This window comes from Oryzias melastigma, linkage group LG7 (assembly GCF_002922805.2).
Source record: "Oryzias melastigma strain HK-1 linkage group LG7, ASM292280v2, whole genome shotgun sequence".
Taxonomy (NCBI): Eukaryota; Metazoa; Chordata; class Actinopteri; order Beloniformes; family Adrianichthyidae; genus Oryzias; species Oryzias melastigma.
In genome coordinates, this window is record NC_050518.1 from 16,474,041 (window position 1) to 16,497,176 (window position 23,136).

Here is a 23,136-nt window from a genome sequence, read left to right on the forward strand (position 1 = left end):
CTGTTTTTGCTAATTTGTTGTTGTTTTTTTTCCAGTTCTCTAGGTTGTTTTGGAGTTGAGCTATTTTTTTCAGCTACATCCTAGCTGTTTTTAGGTCCCCTTTTGTGTTTATATTTCAGGTCTAGCTAGCTGTTTTGGCTAATTTATTTATTTATTTTCAGTTCTTTAGGCTGTTTTGGAATTAAGGTAATATTTACTCACTAGCTGTTTTGGAAAATTTAGTTGTTGTTTTTTAGTTCTTTGTTTTGGAGTTGAGCTATTTTTTCAGCTATATGCTAGCTGTTTTGGCTAAGCTACTTTTTTTTGGCTAATCTGGCATTTAGCTAATATTTTAGCTGGCTATTAGCTTCAGCGTTTTCAGCTATCAATTTTAGCATCTTCAGCTATCAGCACTAGCATCTTCAGCGGCCAAATTCAGCTTACAGTATTCACACTGGTAATGTTGCAGATAATTATGTAATTATGTTAGAAAATCACAGTTTTAAAGTTTTAAAAAAATTGTTTGAGTGTGCAATTAATGTTTCCTGTTCGGCCCGCAATCTACAGTGTGTTTTGGATTTTGTCCCCTTGTGCGATTGAGTTTGACACCTCTGGTCTAAAGATTCTTCAAAAGAGGTTTGTATACACGCAGGAGTCTAATTTTACTGTCTTATTTTCAGATTATTCAGTCTAAAGGTAGCTACAGCTTCCTGCTATGTGGGATGATAATCGCCTGCATTGGTTTTATCCTCTTCATCGGCCTCCTGCTGTTCCAAAGAATGCACAGAAACTACCTCACAGGTACGGGATCGCTAAAACCCTCCAGAAATTTCCAGAGAGGTTTGTCGTTTTTACATTTCCAACTCTGTGTCTTTATAAAATTCCCTCACATCCCAACAGGGACTTCAAAGAAGTCGGCAATGGTGGAAGAGCCAGATACATCCGAGCAAAATGGGACAGCCAAAACAGAGCAAACAGAGAACAAAGAAAGCAGCTGAGAGGAGCAGCAGCGGTTTTTAATATCCTGCTGGTTTTTATTCTGCTGTGGAGGATAAATATTGCAACCATTAACAAAGACTTTTTCAACCGACTCCTGAATAAGCATTTACTCAGGTTATTATCTGTTAAAACAGCTTAAGCAACATCTTATTGTTGAAGAAAACACCTAAACAACATATTTTTAAATTCCTCTTTGTAAATCGTTTCTAAAAAAACTTTGAATTTGTGTTTCTCCATAAAAGTTTGGGGCCATTTGATCTGTTTTTTCTGGTTATTTTCACATATTTTACCATGTGTGTGTATAAATATGTAATATAACACTAGTTGGTGCAGTTGTGTGCTTTCATTGGTTTTGAAATGCTCTATTTGGCGTCTGGTTTTACATCAATCCAACATACCAAAGGAAGAACTTTGTACTCGGAAATGTTAGCTCAAGAGAAACAAGAACAAATGTCAAACTGCTTCTTTGTCAATCTGTAACCCCCACCAACAAGAAACTTCTCGTCATGGTATTCATGTCAAAAGCAACAAGTGACATGGAGAATAGTCATTTGTTCCTTCAGCAGCACAGAAGGGAGGCTAACAAACATGAAGTACTTTTTAATAGTACACACTTTAGTACTTTGGTGACCAATAAATGTAGATTTTTCTTAAATCAGGGGTTGGAAACCTGCAGCTCCTGAGCCAGATGTGACTCTTTTACCCCTCCATTGTGGCTCTTTTGACTATAATAAAACACTTTTAAAAAGTAAAAGTAAAGCATAACATAACAACAGTAGCCGTAATTCTCCATCAATCCTTTAGTTTATCAACGTCATGGGCTTAATTTTGAGCGTCATTTATCACAGAAAATCAATTTATTGTCAGTAAGCACAACCAGAATTAAAGCTACGTTACATTATAATCCAATGGCGTATAAAGCAGATTTTTGTATTTTTGAACAAATTTAAGGATTTAAAGTGGATTTAATATATGGTAGGAATCACTTCATTAGCTCTGATTTAGTTTTTGTTGGTTATTTTTATGAATTTGGGGCCGAAATGCACCAGAAACAGTAAAATAAACAGTTGTTTTATTTTTAATCACTGATGACTTTACACTTCCTACTACATTTGCTGCATTGACGTGATCTTATTGTGCAGGATGTCTTTTATTTTGAAAGAGAGTCATGCAAAGCTCTATTTCATTTTTTTAAAGCCATTTCGTCTTTATTTTTATGTTTTATTTATGCCACAAAAACACAATAATTTATTTAAATGTATTATGTCAGTAGCAAAACATAAATATAAATCAGTATCCTATTTTTCTAAAGGGTGAGTGAAGGCTTTGTGGCTCCTACTGGGTTTTGATCGGAAATCGACCTGAATAGTTCTTCAAGTGTTGAAGGTTGCAGACCCCTAGGGTTAAATGGTGCATCATCCAACTTGAAGTTTTTACATTTTGTTTCTGCAGCTGTTATAATACCTCATACTGCGTACCACATTTGTCATACAGGGTCCACATTTCTCTATCTGCCATTGAAAAATGACAAAATCTGTGATTTCGTAACTTGTTGCGTTAATCACAGTGCAGATTAGCATGAATCACCTCATCTGAAGTTTATTGAAACGAGCCCCCTGCTGCCTTAAACTTCACAAAGGAACTAATATTAACCTGCCGTCGATGTTCAAAGCTTTTTTACCAGCAAGAATAACAATTTTAACAGTTTTTGCAGATAAAAACGGCAATGCAAAAGAATCGTTCATGGCACTTACAAGTTTTCTTCTCATAAAAACAGACACTAATCATCCTTAACTGAAGGCGAACACTTTTTTTTTTTATAAGTTCAAATGCACCAGAAACATTCAATATTTTCTAGCCCGGCTTGAAAGTCTGATAACCTAAATCAATTGTGTCCACATCAAAAAACGGGCAGTGTTCCTCTGCTCAGCCTCGTGCCCAAAGGTAGCTCTCATCTTCTCTTGAATGTCACCAGAAATAAAATATTTAGTGCTGAACTTCAGATTTCATAATCGAGAACTTTCAATATGTCAAGGTATTGCGTTGGACACGCCACAGGGATTTACCATGACAGGAGGTCACATTAGATATCACGCCCAGAATTACTTAAACCTCACAGAGAAAATAGTCAAAAGTGCAGCAGCAAAACAACCACAAGGGCATACAGGTAAACAGAGCTACGTTAAAATCATCGGGAGGTCTCCTGCTTTCATTTTTTAAAAAATAATAATAACTGGTGAAGCTAATCTTAAAACATAGAGAGCTCGACACAATTTTTGAGGGGTTAAAGGGGGTTTTTAAAGCCCTTGATGCCCAGTTTTCAAGAGCAAATCCTCTTATCTTACCTTGCAGAAACAATGTAAAATATTTTGCAGGGTGGCCTTTAAGTTAAGAAAAATGACTTTGTTATTCTGCATCTTAAACAGTCCGATCTTCTTCCATTTGCAATGACATTAGTAAAATGTCACAATTCTTTCTTTTTTTATTTGCTGGTCTGTATTTGCAGAAAACATGATTAGGTTAAAACCATTATTTTCTTTAAAGAAACATTTAAATAGGTAAATGTCGTTTTTTAAAACTCTAGAGTAAGTTGTACAAGAAACTCTAAAAGTTTAACAGTTTTGCTTAGCACACATCTATTAAACGTGCAAAAGACAGATTAATGTTAATTTTAATTTTCCCTGAGCATTCATAACTATTCAAAGACAGATAAAGTATGGCTCACTAACTGTACCACCTACATCACTGCTACAATTACACTTTTTCAAACTGCATTTTTTTTTATCTGCTCCTGATTCACAATGATTTTAATAAAAAGATACTCAGAAATGCCATTTTAGCGTAATTTTCTTTATATATATCCTCCATTATGAGAGAAATGCCACAAGAACACAATTTTTATTGAAGTGGATCTTTATTATTTTTTTTTTTTTTTTTGTAATTTACTTGTTATTTCAGCCTTGTTTTACAGTTTTCCCAAATGAAAGATATCACAACTTCCTAGAAAGATAAGAAAAATAAATAAATAAAATGAATCATAATTTTAAAGTAAACTAAAGTGAGAGACAACACCCCATAGAAAAAAAAAAAGAAAAAAAACTGTAGCTTTAGGACTGGGGCTCATGTCCTTTTTTGCTACCTACTGTATAATAATATTAGGTGAAATGGATCTTTTATGTAACTTGAGTGGAAAATTATGGAATTTTAAATTGGTCTTTGTTGTGTACATTTCTGGCACATATACTACTTTTTTGTTAAGAACAATTGTGTATTTTGGTGTCATGGAAGGTAGAGGTCAAACCAAGAACAACAGTACAGAAATAGAAGAGTTCTGCTTTTCTCTGCAGTGGAGAAATCAGATAACCTTTGTTATTGTAGAAGTTATTATTATTATGATGTTTACGTTGTCAAAAATAACTCATTCATAATTTAAATCACTGCGTTTAAAGGTAATTTTTTTGTTAATATTACACTTCTATTAGATAAAAAGAAGAATTCTCAATAAACTGTTCACTAAAATAATCTCTGCTCTCAGGGAAATAAACCACAAACAGATTTTCGTCTCTATGTGACACAACCGTGAGTGCTTGTGTGTCATCTTTGCACTTCTGTTTTTGCGTGTGAAATGGGTCCCCAAGCGTCAGATCGCACGTTTAAACTTAATTTGGCAATAAAATGAGGAAAGTAATCTTGATCAACAATCTTCAGGGGATTTAAATAGTTGGTTCTCAGAGTTCATGCCGCAAAAATCGGTCAGTCAGAAGCCTCCTTATGGTGCATGTGATTTCAATTGTGATTGTACTTTAGCAAACTGTTTGCTAGTAATCAAGGAGTATGGACAACAATAGCTAACAATTAAGGATTTAAAATTATCTTAATAAAAGAAAAGTCAATCACATAATATGAACATTAAATGTGTAAAATATGAAAGCAGGATTATTTAGACATTACAATGTAAAGTCAAACAAAATAAAATAAAAAAAAAGAATCACAAATTAAATCTGAGTGAATCACCAGTTTTTAAAAGCAGGGGTCATTTAGGGTTCTGTGATGCCTCCTCCTGTTTCATTTGTTTCCAAGTTCCTGATTTTGACAAAGTGACGAGGATTTGGGAAAGCCTCACATTTTTAAAAAGAGGAAGTAGGAACTTGTTTATTTTGAAGCTTTTAGATGGCTGCTAGGGACACAAAGGTTTTATGCTGATAATACAGTTGTTTATACATAGAAATTAGCTCCTCGTCTGTCCATAGATTTAGGATGATATATAAATACTGTGGTTTGATAATAAAAGTTTTTGTCTGTCGTCTCATTAATGTGATCCAAATGCTCTGACTGAACACAAACAAAAGCCAACTTCCTGAAAAGAGTCTTTTGCAATGATTACATTTCTCAACAACTACATGTCAGCAAAACCCCAAAGAAGAAGTTGCCCCCCTCTAATACGGGCTGCGCCTCCTGTGCTTTTCACCACTCTTCCTTTTTAATTCCCCATGAGGACATTGAGGATGCTGGTCCACATATTTAAAGGTAAATCCTAAATACTCGATTACTTTTACAAGAAAGTAAAGATGGATTAATAACAGTGTTTTTGCACTTTGCAGCTTTCTTGCTCAGTGTCTTGTGGTTGAACAAGCAAAGAGTGGGCTCTATTCAGTTGTCCGCTCCAGAGGAGGTCACGGGAGCACGCAGTGGATCCCTAACCGTCTCCTGTCAGTACGACCTCGAATTTAAGGACAACCCAAAATACTGGTGCAAGGGGTCAATATATGAACTGTGTCGGATAGTCGTAAGAACTCCCAAGAGGAAAAGCACCAACAGAACCTTCATCGTTGATGACAACAGAGCTGGAGTCTTCAACGTAACAATGAGTCTCCTCAGAAAACAGGATGAAGACACTTACTGGTGTGTCATCTCTCGATCTGGAAGAAATGTCTTTAAAAGAGTGGCACTCCGTATCTCAGACGTAGGTATGTTTCTGCAGATGAACAGATGCATCATCATCATCATACTCAAAACATTCGTTCTACTTCTGTTACCGATAAATCAAGGAAATCTTTATTTATTTTGAGATACTAATACATCTAAAAGTGCTAAAATGATAACTTTGACCCAATCAAGCCACAAAAGCAACACATTCCTTGTATATTTTAGCATCTTGTATTGTATTTACTAATTTATAATCTACGTTTCTTTCAGGAGAGACCACTCCATCTACCACTACTGAAAGTAACTCCATTCAAATAATAGATAAAGAACAAGAAGAGAACAGGTGAGACGCTAAGAATAAGCGTGATGCCACCCAAGTAAAAATAATCAAAACTATTTCAATTGGTAATCTATAAAGGAAGTAATTTGATTGTGATTTGATTCTGTGTTTTAGTTGGTGGATGACTCTCCGCTGGATTCTTTTTTTTGCGATGTTGACGTGTTTGGCATCGACTCATTTTATAGTGTGGAGGATAAAAACTGCAACAAACATGAGGACTGTTATTTGATCATCAAAAATGTCAATATGAAATGTGTACATAAATGTGAAATGAAGTGTCTCAATAAACTGATTTTGTGTTGTCTATATTTTGAATATATTTATTTGTATACACATATCTAAAACGTTTAATGGCATATATTTTACAGAGGTTGCATAAGGTCACCCATTTAAAAATTACTAATCTATATTAAAATTTGGTTCACTTGAACATCATTATCTTATATCTCTTGGCTTCTATATCAAATATCCACTGAGGCTTGCTCACCTTGCTTTTCAAAGCAAAAAGTCCCACTCCTCCACACAGATCTTCTCTAGATCAATCAGGTTTGTGGGCTGTTGTTGAGCAACACAAAGTTTGAGCTCCATACATAGATTTTCTATTGGGTTTAGGTCTAGAAACTGGCTAGGCCACTCCAGAACCTCCGCAAGAAAAATTATTTCGAAAGATTCTATTTTGGTCTCATCTGACCAAGTTATTTCTCCCATGACTCCTCTGGATCATCCAAATGGTCATTGACAAACTTAAGACATGTGCTGGTCTAAGCATGGGACCTTCCATGCCATGCATGATTTCAAACCAAGACGTCTTATTGGATTACCAACAGTAACCATGGAAACGGTGATCCCAGCTCTTTGCAGTTCATTGAACAGCTCCTCCTGTGTAGCTCTGAGCTGATTCATCAGCTTTATTAGGATCATTAAGAACCCACTGAGTGAGATCTTGCATGGAGACCCGGTCTGAAGGAGATTCAGTAATGTTTAGCTTCTTCTATTTTCTAATAATTGCGCCAACAGTGGATCTTTTTTCACCAAGCTGATTGGTAATTACCCCAGAGACATTTCCATTCTTGTTGAGGTCTACAATTTAGTCTCTGGTGTCTTTGGACAGCTCTTTGGTCTTGGCCATTTTAGTAGTTGGAGTCTTAGTGGTTGTATGGGGTGGAGTGGTGTCCAGCTGATAGCCAGCTGGTCTAATATGTGTTTGCAGCAGTAGCATACAAATAAATTATTTTTAAAATAATCATACTAAATGATTTCAAGATTTTTTTAGGTAAGGTCTTCCACAGTGGGTATGCACCTAAGATGAAAATGTCAGACTCTTCCATGATTTCTTAGTGAGAGAACTTGCAAAATCATTGGGTGTTCAAATACTTATTTACCTCACTGAAACATCCTCATTTCTCAAATGAAATACAGAGTTGGCTAAAAACAAATGCAACAACCCACAACATATTTTGATCTGAATTCCTGTGATGGAAGAGCAATAGAGGGACATTAAACTATGCTTAATCAATCTACCAAGAATCCATTAATCTTATTATTTAAGAAAAATATTAATTATTATCTGTAAAAGAATAGAACTCCTCAATTCAGGAAAAATATCTCAGGTAGGAGAGACTGATGAGGTGACATCACCCTCGAAACTGAAGCTTTTGTCAAGAGACCAAACACAACCAGGGAGGCTGTGCTAATAAAATAAAAGCCAAGGGAGAATTGTCTAAAATGCACACTAACACATCCAAACAAGAACATGTAGCGAAAATGACATGTTGCATACAGATGGAAATTTAATTCCCAAAACCCTGCATTGTGATGACTGCAGAATTTTGAGTTTTAATTATTAGTGTTTTGCAAGTTAATTCATAGTAATAACCTACATGATATACAAATTAACTGTTACTGTTGTTTCTCATCATTTGACTGTCAATAGTACTCTTTTAGAAATGTAATATACAAGACTCCTCTTTTACTTTTCATTTTAACTTCTTTATAAAACCTGTAGAAGCAGAATACATTATAAAGTGACAAATGTATGTCAGGGGTGGTGTAAATATCAGTTTAATATTGTATACTTCTGGTAATATTAAAGCACTAAACAAACAATTTGAGGACCATAAATAGAGACTATTATTTTGGGTAAAAAAATAGTAAACAAGGAAAAGAGAACTAGAGACAGACATGTACTAAAAAATGCAACCTAACCTAGTCTATGACAGGACAGTGCTTGTGGCACGGTGAAAACTGGATTAAAAAACGCTCATTAGAACTAAAACAAGAAAGGTAAATTGTTTGTGTGCATTAATACATCAGTTCATTGGTTTAATTTTAAAAAAATATGATTTTATATATATATATATATATAAAGTTTTAAGAGGGTATTAACAAGTAGAACATTTTTTTTCTTCATTTTTGAAGCAATCTGGTCATTCCTTTTGGTCTTGCTGCTTTAAACAACATTTTTGGCTATTCGTTTATTAAAATATGCAAATTGCTGAACATGTAATAAGGAAAATATTACTTAAAATTCAACAGTAATGAATTGCAGTACTAAGTTACTGGAAAAGTAACAATGCTTACCGTATGCATTCGTTTTTAAATAATTTAATCCCAGCATTTGATTTTTTTTTTTTTTTTTTTTTTAAGCAGCACTCCAAGTGTTTTATTCTGAAAGGGACATCCGGTGTGATTCTGTTGAGCTCGTCGTGTGGAAGTAAGGACTGACTCCCACTGACAGACTGAACCAAGTTTCTGCTCGCTGGTGCCAACGCCCGGCGAAACCTACAGCCACCGATACCATTACAGTTACGGGTAAAATAGGTACGTAGCCCAAACGTTTTAACCCCTTTGTGTAAATTAATTTAAATATTACAAATATTGAGTTTTACTTTACCCGCCGGACTTTGAGATGCAGCATTTATGCTAACGTTTGCTAGTTTGCTACGCTAGCATTCAAAGTTAGCATTGTATGGCTACAACTACTAGCACTTTATTATAATTTCTTGTTTTGCAATATATATACAATTTAAAAAATGTTTTCTGATTAAATAAATTATCTGCGTGTGATTAAGTCTTTGTATTATTTTTGAATACAACCCATCATTGTTTTTTTACGAGCATTAGCGTAAAAAACGAGCACGAGCATCGTTAGCTTCAAAACAGTGGATGATACTGGGGCGTGACTGAAGTAAATAAAACGATGAAACAAGAGTATTTTTTCAGCTGCTCGTCTCACCGCTGATGAGATTTTTTGAATTAAGAGAACTGAAATGCCGCTACAATGTTTAGATAATGTATCATCTGAAATGGTCCAACCTAAGTAAGTGAGGCAACACCTCCTTCTCTCTGCAGTTCTCACAGTTGCTAACAGCAGCAGAAAGCACAGAGATGCAGACGATCAAATGTGTTGTGGTGGGTGATGGTGCAGTAGGAAAAACCTGCCTGCTGATTTCATACACCACCAACAAATTCCCTTCTGAATATGTACCAACAGTAAGTATTCCTCACAGATTGTTCCTTCTTGTTAAATGTTTATGATTGATTTGGATATTATTATTATTATCACAGGTATTTGACAACTATGCAGTAACTGTAATGATTGGAGGTGAACCATACACCCTGGGGTTATTTGATACAGCAGGTATGACTTTATTTAAATTGTTTTATTTCAGTAAAATTTACATAAAATGTATTTAAAATGTTTTCCAATTTTAACTTCCTCAGATTTTAAGCTGCATTTACCGGCACTGCAGATTATAATGCATGTCTGCTTGGTTTGCGGTAGCAATACAAGACAATGTCTCTTATTTTTATCTTTACATACAAATACATTGTATATTGTGTTAGATTAGTTCCTGGTGGTCAACATTTATAACTTCCTATTGCTTGTATGCTAAAAAGGCAAAACTATCACTGTTGAGAAGTCATCAGTAGCTTTGGTCTTTTGATAAAAGTTAAATTGTTATCAAATCTGTTTACCAATCAGTATGAACTATGCTGGTACAAGTCAAGCTTGTACAAATTAGCTAGGATAGAGTATAAACAAAGGGCTAATGGGAAATTAATGCTGGCTAATTTATGTGCCACAATGCAGAGGCAAATTTCTTACAAATTTATGCGCTGGAGGAAATATGTCTAAAAAAGACGACACAGGCTTTTTAATTTTTGCTAAAAACTGCATGATCATAATTAAAAGACTACAGGGAATAATTTTACAATAGAAGAAAATATAGTTGAAGTGGGACTTTTAAGAGCTCCTGCCCTGCTTATTTTCCAGCTGATCTTTTCCTTCTTGCTGCTGATTACTTGGATCTGGTGTGTTGAGTCAATCAGAGATCAAACACCAATCAGCAGTGACTCCATCTGAGTTTGAAAACAGTCAGTAGTTTTTAAGGAACAATGTTGGAGTCCCAGAAAATTAAGATCGGGTTTCACACTTTTGTGTTTTTCTGCAGATAATTTTTGTCTTGATATGCTCATAACAGAATGGGGTATTAGCAGTTAGCTTAGAGAAAACCCCTTTTAAGTTGCTTGTTTAAGTAAACATTTTGCTATTTAAGCCTCTTATAGTTGCATTTTTCCTAAACACTTGTGGACTCATGGGAAGTCTTTAACAGTCTGGATCTCTTTTGAAAAATGACACATGCAATGATTACTATTATCTATTTCCAGTTAAGGTTGTCTTGGTGAAGAAATCAAGAACATTTTAGTGATGCATAAATGTTGATTTGTATAATGGGCATTTAAAGCTTTTATACTAGAGTGAAAACTACAGTAGAGATAAAAATATAAAGACAAAATAACTTTGAAGCTGTAATTCTTCTCAGCTGTCAGTAGGTGTCAACATAGACTCATTAGATCTGTCAATCTAGGTGAAAGTAAAAATATTGTTTATTAACACAATGGCTAAGAATACAAAGTACTCTTAGTACAATTCTAACACCAAAGTTTGAAAATCTTTTAATTCTTATCAAAGACTTTTGTTTTATTAGTCGTTTTGAGCAGATGTTTGTGTCTGTTCACTTGGATTTCTCTACATTATTATTGCAGACTGCTGCCAACTGTTTTGACTTTCATTTACCATCACAATGTCCCCCATATTAAACCAATTGTCTGTCTACAGGTCAGGAGGATTACGACAGGTTAAGACCCCTAAGCTACCCTCAGACCGACGTCTTCCTAGTTTGTTTCTCAGTTGTGTCACCTTCTTCTTTTGAGAATGTTAAAGAAAAGGTGAGTCTCCATTATGACTGATCCTTCTATTTATTTGTTGGTTCTTTTTCAGCCTTTAGATATTATACCAATGTCATGATTCAAACATCAAAATCATATTTGTGGATCAAAAAATGTGCACTTTGGGGAACATTTTGCAGAATGTTTTACTTTATTCTTACTTTAAATGGCCTCTAGAAGCTAAATCCACTTTAATCATTTTTAGAGCCATCTAACTTTCATGGTAATTAGCTGGATAAGCTGTGTGATCTCAGCTTGCTGTGGTTGGGAGCCAAGCTCTCAGCACACACCATTTCCTGGTGCCAGTGGTGTAGGGATGCAGTGTTTGCTGTGTATGAAGGAACACGAGTGCAGCTGCTTCCTATTAGTCTCTTGCCAAGAGTTCTGGCCATTATTTTGTTTGCCGTTTCATTCACTGACTCACTGTCCTTCAGCATGATTGTAAAGAAATTAAAGTCACTGATCGCATAAAAAAAGAAAATATAGGTTTAGAGCGGCATTTCTTCCTCTTTTGCTGAATGGAGGATAGATGAGAAGCTCCAGCGGCTCACAGCTCCATGATGACTCACGTCACATACTCCCTTGAAATAACAGTCTTGCTAATGCATCCCTCAGTTTGTGAATGAAAAATAGCTAAGAGCCTGTAATGCTGCCCAGCTCTACTTTGTAGCAATCAGATTAAGTAGGATGAACCCAATGGTTACCATGGAAACTCGCATAAACAGCTGTGCAGCAGCTGGTAGTTGTGGCCAATGATCTACAGACAGATTGGTTCTACCAACTTCTCAGTTTGGAAAGTAGACATTGTGTGTTTTGGCGATCATTAAATAATAAAGTCACTTAATTTGTCTGACAATGTGCCTGGAACTGTAAAGACTTAGCCTTTACAGTTTTAACCGATAAGATGTTTTTTATACATCATAATAGAATGGACGTCATCCATACATCACTGCAAAATCCGAGTCCCTGGTTGGTCAAAGTTTGACCTGGTTCAAGTGTTTTGAATGTAGAGCCTGAAAACGGTAGTAGAAACTTTCTACACATTTCGAATGCGGAAGCCTAAAACTTGTTTACTCAGACTCTTCATTGGAAGTGGTCACTTAAACGTGCAATCCTGGGAAAGGTGGGAACATGGTTTTAGCAGGACTTGATAAAGCTGCTAGATTTACTGGAAGGTCTTTTTTAGACAAAAGGATGGTAGACTGGTCTATAAACTTGTTTTATAGCGATTAAGTTGCTCTAACAACGATTAGTAACAACAAACAGTTGATTTCTTGGTGTTTTTTATTCTTTTAACTAGTGTTTTTACTCAGATTTCCTCTGTATGTACATTAATCAGTGTTTTTTTGTCTGTTTCTATAGCTTAATTCTGTCATCATTTTTCTGTCCCACTCGTATGAAGCTTGTCTGAAAATGTCATTTGGGCTGAACATTATACGTTGTGAGAGTTGTCTTAACCCTTGTGCTCTCTTATGGGGTCCAGATGACCCCACCCTTATATTAATGTCTGATCCCTCCCATTACAAAGGTGGCTAAATGTGGAAAGAATTTTATGTTTTCCACGGACACCATCCTGAAAAAAGTTGTGGTAAAAAATCCTAAACGGTAATCTGCTTGAATGTACTGACTGTTTTGTTGACAGAAATGTCTTTACTTATGCACATATATAATTACAAACCAATCTTTAATTTCTTGTATTGTTTTGTGGTTTCTTCCCCTCTCCAGTGGGTTCCTGAAATAACTCACCACTGTCCCAAGACCCCGTTCCTTTTGGTAGGCACTCAGATTGACCTGCGCGATGACCCTTCTACAGTGGAGAAGTTGGCCAAGAACAAACAGAAGCCGATCACCCCTGAGACGGCAGAAAAGCTGGCTCGTGACCTCAAGGCAGTCAAATACGTCGAGTGCTCAGCCCTAACTCAGGTAAGATCTTACTTTAATCTACTGTGTATTTAATATGTCCGATCTAGGCTGAACATGCTTTGTCTTGTCTTTTGCTAACTGCATTTGCAAACTCTAACTGTGTGTGTACCTGTGCTTGTCCCTTCTTCTCCTTTATCTGTAGCGGGGACTGAAGAACGTATTCGATGAGGCTATCCTAGCCGCATTAGAGCCCCCCGAAACTCAGAGAAAGAGAAAATGCTGTTTGTTCTGATGTCTTCTTAACGTCCTTGCTTTGCCTCTCAATTGTCTGCTGCTTATTGATAGCAAAGAAATGTCTGTCACTGAAGTAACCATGCATTTCTTTGAAACTCTGTGCCTGTTTACTGTTTTCTTTCTGTTTGTGTACTTTCTTTTCAACTCGGTCTAACCACGATCACACATGTTGCCTAAGATGACAGAATGCCAATTTTCAATTTCACTTTGTGTGCAAATTAATACAATAAGACACAATTAAGATGTGTTTTTTTTTTTAATGGTAGGAACAAAGCTCATGTGTTGTATCCTGTAAGAAACATTTGCTATTATTTTGTCTTACAATAGTAGTGATTTTTTTTTCTGCTAAATCAAGATCTTTACTCATCTTGATCATGGAGAGAATCTTACAAAACATTATCTGAATAAAGGAAATCTTTCATTGCCCTGCCTCATTTCTACTCGTTTTAGGCTCTAGCAGATGCAAATGTGTTTGTCTGGACTACCTTTTTTGAATAATAACATTTTGTTTTCACAGAAAGGATTAAAGAATGTGTTTGATGAGGCAATACTGGCTGCCCTGGAGCCTCCCGAGCCTAAGCAAAAACGTAAATGTGCTCTGCTCTAAGCTTCCTCACGCTGGTCGGTCCTCACATCCTTTTCTAAATTTAACTTGATGGTATTCAAGAGGTTTTTCTGCAGAAGCACATTCCACCACGAGTTGAGATATAAAATATTAACCATCTCACTGACTTAACATGAAAGCTTCTTTTTCATATGTAAAATGATTTTGAGGCTGAATAACCTTTGATGTCACTTAAAATGACTGTACATGATGTAAAACCTCACTGCTTAGGCCGCTGACAAATTGAAGAAGACGGTTTAAAGAATTTTTGTGGGGGTTTTTATTCCAAAAGGACCAATGTGTGTTCAATTTTTTTTTAGTTTCCTGTACAAACAAATGCTTACATTTTTCTGTAATGCTTCCTTCCTGTTAAAATTGTGACATAACTTTGTTTCAACTGTATTCCTCCTGTTTTGGTCATAGAAGTGTTCTTCACGCCGTTTGGAAAAGTTTTTTACTCCCAAGAGTTGGATGTTAAACTCTTATGGAGGCTTTGAAGTTGTATTCAGAAATAAAATTCAGATGACTGTTGCTGTAGAAACTTTCAAAGCGTTTGTATCAGAGTGCTTCAAAACAGTTTGAGCTCCTAGTTGTCCCTTTTAGTTTTCCAACAAAGTGTGTTACGGAGGTGATGCAAGGTGAGTTTATCAGACTCATTAGCTACTCAGCATCATTTACACTTTGAGATTCTATGGGACTGAACTACTTCTTTTACTACATTCGAACTTATTCAAGGGTAGGAGCTTGAATTTGCAAATATAGTTGTGATAATGTATTCATTCAAAGTTTATTAATAATGCGGTTCAAAGAAACCAAGATGGAATTACGAGGAAAATGCATCTGATTTGTATTAAGTTTGACAAGTTGTGTTTTGGGGATTTTTATTGCTTGTAAAAGAACCACAATAAAGCAGTATTATAATTATAGTTATATTTTTCTTTATTATTGGATAATGTGTTCATGTTCACATAATACAAGAATGATCTTTAAACATAACTAAACATTCTCACTTTTGAGTAAAGTGCTTTTTTTAAATTTATGATGTTATATGGCATAGCGTAAAAAGGAAAAGACTTAATAAAGTCTTTAAACCACAATGAGCAACCTAGCAATACATTTTTCTTGAGAAACAAAAGTTAAAAGGGAAGCATTCCACCTCTGCCTAAACCAGGGCCAAAATATTAAAAACAAAACTAACTTTAATGTCAGATGTGCCAATTGGCCTTTAAGACAACACAGTCTAACCTGTCGTCTAAAACAGGAGATAATCTCACAAAAAATGGGTGATTTACCCCTAAGGCTCCACAACCACAGTATCACAATAGGAGTTAAGTAAATGTATCAGAAAAATGTGATTGCTTTCAGCGCGAGGTAGAAAAAGAGAAACTATCCAACACCACCCCATCATAGAAAAATGACTTGACCTCATTAACAGAATCATGTATTCTACAGTAAGTTAGCAACCATTTGGCAAAGATCACGTTCATCTACATTGATGTAAAGTATGTTTTTACATTTAGGACTAAATATCAATAGACAACATAAAAGAAGGAGCAGAAGAAGAGGCCGAAAACAGATAAAGAGATTCTTTTTTTTATAGATTAATAGTTGATGGATGGAAAAGTTGATTACATTTAAATCAAACAAGCTCTTTAAAGCACATGTAAATACAGTTTTTTTTATCTTAACTTGCAGTGATACAGTGCCTTGACAAGCTTTAAAAGGCAATCTTTGATTAAATAATAAACATTTCAACGAGCCACCATTTAAATAACCTTTATGTGAATCTCCAAAACCTACGAGTCATCAGCTGGACATATCTCAACACAGCTATCCGTCACTCGAATTCCAAACCAGCCTGCCCAGAACTGTGTGTCTTTGCCGCCGTGTGTAAATCTGATGTATCTCACTCCGGGCCCATAATCTTTGAAAACATAAGTCCTCTGAAAAATAAAGAGAGTCATGAATATCAGGACAACTGCCTCTGGACTATATCAATGCCAACTGCCTCTGGACTTTCTAGTTGGAGACATACCAGATTCCACTGCTGTTCGTTCCACTGAGCAAACGTAACAGTTTCAGGAGCAAATTTCCGAACAACTTTCTTCTTGTCATTCAGAAGCTCCGCCGTGATTACATATAAACAGCCGCAATCCCATCGAGGCGCGTACCTACAAAGCAAAAGGAAGACTTAAGACATTCTCCCAAAGTTTAATATACATTTTGTATTTCTGCAACAAGTATTTTTCAACATGATTTGTCATTTTATAAATTATGTTTTAAAAACTTCACATTACAACATTTTTGAAACAATTTAGTTTATCTTGTCTTGGTTTATAGCATCTTGTTGCAGCACAGGAACTGAGAGACAGTAGCCCTCTTACCAGTCAGATATCCGGATGTGTGGCTGGATTTCATCCATAAATGAAGAGTTGTATCCTTCTTTCTTTAAATCAATCAGCTGCGACTTCAAGCACATTCTGAAGACAGAAGAAAACATCTTTGAAACGTTTACAATCTACAAAAAAAGATTAGTGCGTTGTAATTACTGGCTCCCTGCTGATGAATACTCACCCATAAGAGGTTACAAAGTTTTTCTGGACTCCTTCATTTGGATGCGACACCATAGGATCTTCAATTTTCCATCGGTCACCACCATTTTCGACTATCGTCCACCCATCAAACCCATCTAAACACAAACATCGCTTGGTGAAAAGATTTTAAAAATGAATTTACATCATCCATCTGCCACTCTTAAGATCTTATCTCTAACCTGTCTGGTGACAAACACCCTTCTAGTTCTTCTAGTTTAACTACCAGTGGGGGCACTTGTCTCACCTTCTCCTCTTGGATTTTTAAGAAGATTTCTTCTTTTCTTGTGAGTAAAGTAGAAATATTTCCAGTCCCTAGGTATTTCGGAGGCATGCTGGCTGTGATATCCTTCTCTTCTGCATCTTTCTATCCAGAATGAGTCTCTGTCAGCAACTTCTTTCCAGTCTTGGCACACTAAGCGACAACCACGAACCACCTGATATGGGGGGACATTTAGGAATATTTCCTCCAGGATGTCCAGGGGGAATTGGAAAGTCTGCGAAATTAATATTAATTAGAAAAAAAGAAAAGGGAGGGGAAACCCCACAAAACAGATAAACACACACACACACACTTATATATGTGTGTGTGTGAATCTACAATCTCAATTTGACACTCTTAAGGTATTTCTGCTACAAACACCCCTCTAAATTTTAGATGGATGGTTCCTTCTACGTTTAAGCTAAAACGCTTTCAGTATACCTCTGAAATGTGAAATGTTCGTAAAAAGTAATTATTTACAATTATTAATTGGAACTACGAAGCTCAGAAAGCGTAGAAAATAAACAGATTTTTTTTTTTTTTTACTTTCTTTAGAGTTATATTAATCGCTCCTTGCATTAGGTTCACTTGAGCTTACCCACTGACTGTATGCCATACTGCCATAGCAGGAAATACTTACAGCTTTCCTTGAGTCATTCTGGACGTTTAAATCTGCGCTCTGAGTCGCTCCCATTACTTTAAAGCGTCTCTTCATGTCTCGGAAAACAAATAAGACAACTTTGAGCTACTTTGAGCTTTCAACCCACGTTTTAGCGTTTGTATAGTAAAAATCGAAAATATTCGTCCGTCACTGCGTTTCCAGATAGAGACAATCGCAGACGTAAAATTTAATTGGAATAAATATACAGCGATAAACAGTTCAAAATGTAAGCTATTTCTACGTCAAAACGATTCTTATTCAAAATTAATCGTTTAGTAAGACGGGTTTGACGCCCGACGTCTTTCGGTTTCGTTAGTCATCAGGGCGTCGCTCGATTTTGTTACAATGGTCCTCAAGTTGGCGGAGCTGATTATTAATGACATGTTATGAAAGACAAAAGTGTATCTAATTATCCTATGGGGAATTTGAAATTTAAACAACTGTTGTAAATGTAAATATGACATACAGATCAGCAAAACTGACGGTGGAAAACTGTGGTTTAGTGATCAAGCCAAGTTCGGTGTATGCCGGTGTATAAAACATTCATCCACCTACTTCGAGAATTCTCGAAGAGAACAGAGGCACTTCCGGGAACCCATCAGCATTCTCTTTGGTTGGATTAATTAACATATGAAAACTAATTTTAACCCTTTAAGGCCTAAGCCTCAAAATGTCCGCCTGGACCTTTCTGCTAATTTTGACTCTGAAAGGGTCAGAGAATGTCCTAAAAATGTGTGCTTTTGCCCCTTTTTCCAGGAGACATTGAATTTTCAATATAAATAATCATTTTACATTTTTTTTAATTCTAAAATAGTGTTAGACAAATTTAAAAAGTAAAAAAACACAAAATCGAAATGTGATTTTTAGATTTTTTTAGTGAGAAAAACAGTGCAAATGTACATGAAGAACAGATTTTGTTTGTTAAAAGATTAATTTTATTCAATGTCAAGCAATTTACAACAACATTTTTGTATATTTCCCTCTAAATGTGCAAAAAACAGGGCATAAAATGCCAAATATCTACAGGCGTTTTTGGTGACACAGTGGAGATCTGTCCTCTTTGGCTCCTCAAAGGTCTTGGTGATGCTGCCAGTGACAGTCCAAAGTCCCAAACTTCCAGGAAGTGCTCTTGGTGCAAAGTTTGCAGCATCAGTGGGAAAAGATTTCACCTGGTGATGGTTTTCTGTACTTAGAGATGGTTGGACACCTGGGATCCGTCTGGGGTTGAATCTCAGTGGATGAGGATCTCCATCAGATGGTTCTGAATCTCTTCCACTGTTGTTGATGTGATGAGCAGCTTTGATCTCTGACCAGATCACCAGAACCTCCAGCATCCTCACGTTTTCTCCTCTTTGGTCCTCCAGCATCATCAGCTGCAGCCCACAGGACACTTGAAGAAACATGGTTTTTATTTATTATGATATTTACTTCCTGAACAAACATAAATATATGCCTATTTTATAAGATTACTTATAATATATGAGTAAAAAAATAATCTAACTGACATCTGAATGTCATTTCTCTCACACAGTTTGTGTTTCAGAGTAAAAACTAGCTAGCAACTGCTTGATTCCTTCAGGAAAAAACACGGAAATGCAGCTCCACAAATGTTACCTTTTCTCGCCAAAAATGACTCCTTCTTGTTGCTCCTTCGGTCTCAAAGTCTTCTCTGAACCTCCATGAAGGTTATATTTGCCACGATGGTCGTCTTTCAGACATTTTTCTTATTTTTTTCGCCGTTATAAAAACTCTCTTCGACCGCTCCGGTCTCTGCATCTCTCCTCCGCTCCGTCTGTCTCACCGGTAAACAACGGAGCCCCCCGCGGGCTTCTGGGTAGAATTACCGTAATGAACTGATATTCACAAGAAAGCGCAATGTCTCAGCTTTCAGAAACTGTTGAAATTTTTAAAATAGAGCAAACGGTTCAGGAGTTACGGTAATTCAAAGAGCACGTGTCCAAATGTGTCTGGGGCGACACGTTCGCCCTTAAAGGGTTAAGGTCAATTGTTCTTAAAAATCAGTTTATCTAAACAATTTTGTAATTTTAGGTCATTTTTGTTTTCGTATTTTTTTAAACAGAAATCGGATTCTTCATATATATAACAAATGTATGTATTTATGTATTATACCTAAAATATAAATAGGAGGACAATTTATTTGAACTACATTTCGCAAAATGGATTAATGCCTTTATTTATCTCATTTTTATTTTAATAATGTTATTTTATTTCTAATTTTACTTTGGTATTATTATTGGCATCATTTTCTTTCAAAATATAAAGGTAGGCTATAATAATAATACATAAATAAATAATCATCATTATTATTTCTCCTTTCAGTCCAGTTTAAGGAGATGTTGATTAAAAGCTGGACATTTCCTCTTCTCACACCGATGAACTCATTCATAATGAACATCCAAGTCCAGTCCCCGGCCTTCCTGATATCCCTGTTGATGAAGGGTGATATTGAAGCATGCAAAATGACGCACTTTGATGACAAATTTTCATAAGTGTTGTGTGAATGTATTCTTTTAATCAGCCTATTGAATTATGGGACTCTAAGATTTTTGTATGTCTTGGTTGAAAAACATCCATGGAGGATTGATTGTAACCTTTCTTCTCCATATGAATCACTTGATTTCTCACACTTTCTGAAGACAAAAGTTACATTACTATAAACTACGTAAGTAGATGTGTGTAATAAAGAAACTCTGCAATTAATCTGGTGCAGCAAAATTTTTCACAAATATTGTTTATTTTGGAGTTTCTTTTACACAGAAAGCAAAATAACAGAAAATTTCAGAAGTTAAAAAACTTTATAAAAGTGGAAATAAACATAGTCCTCAAATGTAGAGCAATTTATTTATTTATTTATTTTAAATACTGGAAAACTATTTGTTGCCAGGTTGGACTAATTACTTGACAAAGTCAATATTCAAAGCAGCAGTCAGTATAGAACAAATCATTCCACAACAATGACATTCATGGAGTTAACGTCATCTGCTGGTTGCTGATTCTTCACTCCACGTTATGGTATTGTATGAAACTCGCACAAAAAATCCAGTGACGGCTGATTTGACCACAGAAATGCGAACAGCGGCTCATTTGACTGCAGTCAGTGGGAAGATACCATCTTCTCTTCTCCAGCACCTGAGGGAGACACGCTAGCCGCTACCTTTTCCGCCTTTGAGTCATCATTAAGAGTTTGTTCGATTTTCTTTTTCAATGACCCTCCAGTTGGCGGGGCTAACTTTTTTTAACCCCATTAGAAAGGCAAAGTCAAGTCTTTATCCTTATATTGCGTTTTTATAATGTGTACAGCAGTTTAAAAATGTAATGCAAGCATAAAAAAATAGAGTTTTTAGCTATAAGGGATCAAAGCAAATTATGGCGTATAGCGGTGAATAAAACATTCAGACCTTTTAGGAGAATCCCTGAAGAAAAACAGCTCGGAAACTCAGTGAGTGACAGTGGCAGTCGGTGAAACTTTTTTTTGCTGAAATTTCAGTTTAAAATATATTTTAGCTGTTATATTCAAATAAAGTTATATCTATTTTTAAAAAAAATATTTTTGAATAAAAAATGGTCATTTAAAACTTTATAAATAAAAGATCTGTTTAGATTTATATTTCCACATTAACAAAAACTTAAACATAAACTCAGTAATATTTTTTAGAACAAATTTGAGAATCTTATTTGACTACCCACTATGTGTGTTGCAAATGTGCACACTAAACTGTTTTGCAATGTTTTAATACACATTTTTAAATCTCCACAGATACATAAAAAAAACCCCCAAACCTTTATTTTTATTACATTTTTAAATTCTCTAAGCCCAGTGTGACTCATCAAAGACAATCTGTTGATGGCTGACTGGGTTTGAAAGGATCAATATCAAATCAATATTTCATATTTCATTTTATTTTTTAAAAGATCCACCTTTGTTCAGTGTATATCATTTGCTATGTGAAGTGTTTCTCATAACTAAATAAAATTGTTTGTGTATAAAAATGTGACAAAATAAATCAATATTTAATCACATGGAATCCTAAATCGCATTGAATCATGAACATGCAAAGCAAAATTCAATCAATGCCATATTTATGCGATGACACCCAGCCCTGCATGATAATAGTGAGATGTGTCAGAAAACAATAGTTCGAGAAAGTTTTGAAATTATCATACTGCAATGTCCTTTTTTGGTCATAAAATAGGGCTAAAATAAAATCTCCAGCTGCAGCAGTGCTTTTGAATTGTAACACTCACCTTCAACTTTTTATCCCCCTTTTTTTAAAAGTAAAAAACTGGCTATTTTCTTTTCTATATGTAAAAACAAACAGAAAAAAATAATTCTAACAGCTTTTATTTGTATTTCATTTTACCAAAAAACTTCCTTGAAATGTTAGTGTATCAATTTTTAAGTGAGCTATTGTCACGTCTGCACTCTCAAAATGTAAGATTATACATGGTAGTTGAACAAAGAAAGAAAATAAATGTTTCTCTCAAATAATTTCCACCTTCTTTAGTTCACTTTCAGATGTTTTCATTCTGGATTGGTGTATGTTTGTCTTATGTGCGTTTTCTCTATGGAAGACTTTAAACGTGTTATAAAATTTGCAACAGGAAATAGATGTTACTTCAAGCAGTGCAGAGGAGCGTCGAGGTCAGCAGTCTTATTCAAAAACATTTTTTAAAGGTAAACATCAGATTTTTGTTTTGTATAGGCTTCATCATGGAAGTCATGTATATTCCCTTTTACTTTACATTTCCCCATTATCGGTCCTTGAAAAAACAGCAGCTTAAAAATACATTTATTTATTGAATTGCTTGTTAAATTAATTTGAATCCTTTGATGAATTGAGCCATTGAATGAAAACAAGTAATCTTCATTAATTTAGTTTTTACCCTGTAATTTGTCACCAGTTAAATCACCTCCTCTAACGATAACGGCTTGTTCTTTTGCACATTTTTCTTATTTTTTTTTTCGTAAACAAATTTAAACTGCATTTGCTTCTAAAAACGTGTTAGTTGATTCAAACACTGACTAATTTTATCATATTTTATTAATAACTAATTTAAAACTTTTGACCCATGAAAGAAACAACTCCATTTTAAATGACCAAAGTTTTATATCCAATCACATCATTTCATCATTTGGGGACTTTTGATTTTTTTGGTTTATTTAAAACTATAAAAATAAAATATGGTTTTGTGTGATGTCTGTGCTTGCTCTACTTCTCTATATCCTAAAGTAGAAGCAATACCCTTCAAAGAGACGGCTTCTCATCTGTCCTTTTAAAGGGACAGTACACCTTTTCACGTTTGAATGCACTTGCAGAATGATACAGTTTATCTAAAGACAACAAAACCACTCTGTAAAATACA

The 23,136-nt window shown here is 35.2% G+C and overlaps 4 protein-coding genes across 5 annotated transcripts in view; 3 read left to right on the top strand and 1 right to left on the bottom strand.

Annotated features, from left to right (window-relative positions):
- The window catches only part of mfsd4ab (major facilitator superfamily domain containing 4Ab), a 4,370-nt gene extending 2,709 nt beyond the window's left edge, over nt 1-1,661 (top strand). Inside the window, exons 9-10 of the mRNA XM_024292846.2 lie at nt 660-780; nt 880-1,661. Of these exons, the coding sequence (XP_024148614.1) occupies nt 660-780; nt 880-977 (219 nt within the window). The 3' untranslated portion in view covers nt 978-1,661. The remainder of the gene's footprint in view (nt 1-659; nt 781-879) is intronic.
- A 3,767-nt stretch (nt 1,662-5,428) lies between these two features.
- On the top strand, nt 5,429-6,552 carry LOC112159572 (CMRF35-like molecule 7). Its single transcript, XM_024293738.2, has 4 exons — nt 5,429-5,505; nt 5,580-5,945; nt 6,175-6,247; nt 6,359-6,552. Exons 1-4 carry the CDS (start codon nt 5,469-5,471, stop codon nt 6,471-6,473), a joined length of 591 nt encoding a protein of 196 aa, XP_024149506.1. The 5' UTR covers nt 5,429-5,468; the 3' UTR covers nt 6,474-6,552.
- Nucleotides 6,553-8,905: 2,353 nt separating this feature from the next.
- On the top strand, nt 8,906-15,163 carry LOC112159133 (cell division control protein 42 homolog). 2 transcript variants are annotated; one of them, XM_024293021.2, is made up of 6 exons: nt 8,906-9,064; nt 9,596-9,736; nt 9,812-9,884; nt 11,367-11,476; nt 13,202-13,399; nt 13,542-15,163. In XM_024293021.2, exons 2-6 carry the CDS (start codon nt 9,632-9,634, stop codon nt 13,629-13,631), a joined length of 576 nt encoding a protein of 191 aa, XP_024148789.1. In that variant the 5' UTR covers nt 8,906-9,064; nt 9,596-9,631; the 3' UTR covers nt 13,632-15,163. The 2 variants fall into 2 exon arrangements, with proteins under 2 accessions (XP_024148789.1, XP_024148790.1); XM_024293022.2 differs by having other exon boundaries at nt 14,151-15,163.
- A 577-nt stretch (nt 15,164-15,740) lies between these two features.
- On the bottom strand, nt 15,741-18,144 carry LOC112159132 (F-box only protein 6). Its single transcript, XM_024293020.2, has 6 exons — nt 17,731-18,144; nt 17,076-17,325; nt 16,812-16,926; nt 16,622-16,717; nt 16,273-16,408; nt 15,741-16,180 (listed from the first exon to the last, which is right to left on the bottom strand). The coding sequence occupies exons 1-6, from the start codon at nt 17,803-17,805 to the stop codon at nt 16,034-16,036; spliced, it is 819 nt and encodes a 272-aa protein (XP_024148788.1). The 5' UTR covers nt 17,806-18,144; the 3' UTR covers nt 15,741-16,033.
- Nucleotides 18,145-23,136: the final 4,992 nt, after the last annotated feature.

What these genes read in the sequence shown, in the direction of transcription:
- LOC112159572 (XM_024293738.2), top strand. Translation starts at nt 5,469, where the DNA reads ATGAGGACATTGAGGATGCTGGTCCACATATTTAAAG. An exon ending in GCTGGTCCACATATTTAAAG is followed by an intron (nt 5,506 to 5,579) that starts GTAAATCCTAAA and finishes TGCACTTTGCAG; the next exon opens with CTTTCTTGCTCAGTGTCTTG. An exon ending in AAAGAACAAGAAGAGAACAG is followed by an intron (nt 6,248 to 6,358) that starts GTGAGACGCTAA and finishes TCTGTGTTTTAG; the next exon opens with TTGGTGGATGACTCTCCGCT.
- LOC112159133 (XM_024293021.2), top strand. Translation starts at nt 9,632, where the DNA reads ATGCAGACGATCAAATGTGTTGTGGTGGGTGATGGTGCAGTAGGAAAA. An exon ending in CTTCTGAATATGTACCAACA is followed by an intron (nt 9,737 to 9,811) that starts GTAAGTATTCCT and finishes TTATTATCACAG; the next exon opens with GTATTTGACAACTATGCAGT. An exon ending in TTGAGAATGTTAAAGAAAAG is followed by an intron (nt 11,477 to 13,201) that starts GTGAGTCTCCAT and finishes TCCCCTCTCCAG; the next exon opens with TGGGTTCCTGAAATAACTCA.
- LOC112159132 (XM_024293020.2), bottom strand. Translation starts at nt 17,805, where the DNA reads ATGAAGAGACGCTTTAAAGTAATGGGAGCGACTCAGAGCGCAGATTTA. An exon ending in TAAAAATCCAAGAGGAGAAG is followed by an intron (nt 16,927 to 17,075) that starts GTGAGACAAGTG and finishes GTTTGTGTTTAG; the next exon opens with ATGGGTTTGATGGGTGGACG. An exon ending in CACATCCGGATATCTGACTG is followed by an intron (nt 16,409 to 16,621) that starts GTAAGAGGGCTA and finishes TTTGCTTTGTAG; the next exon opens with GTACGCGCCTCGATGGGATT.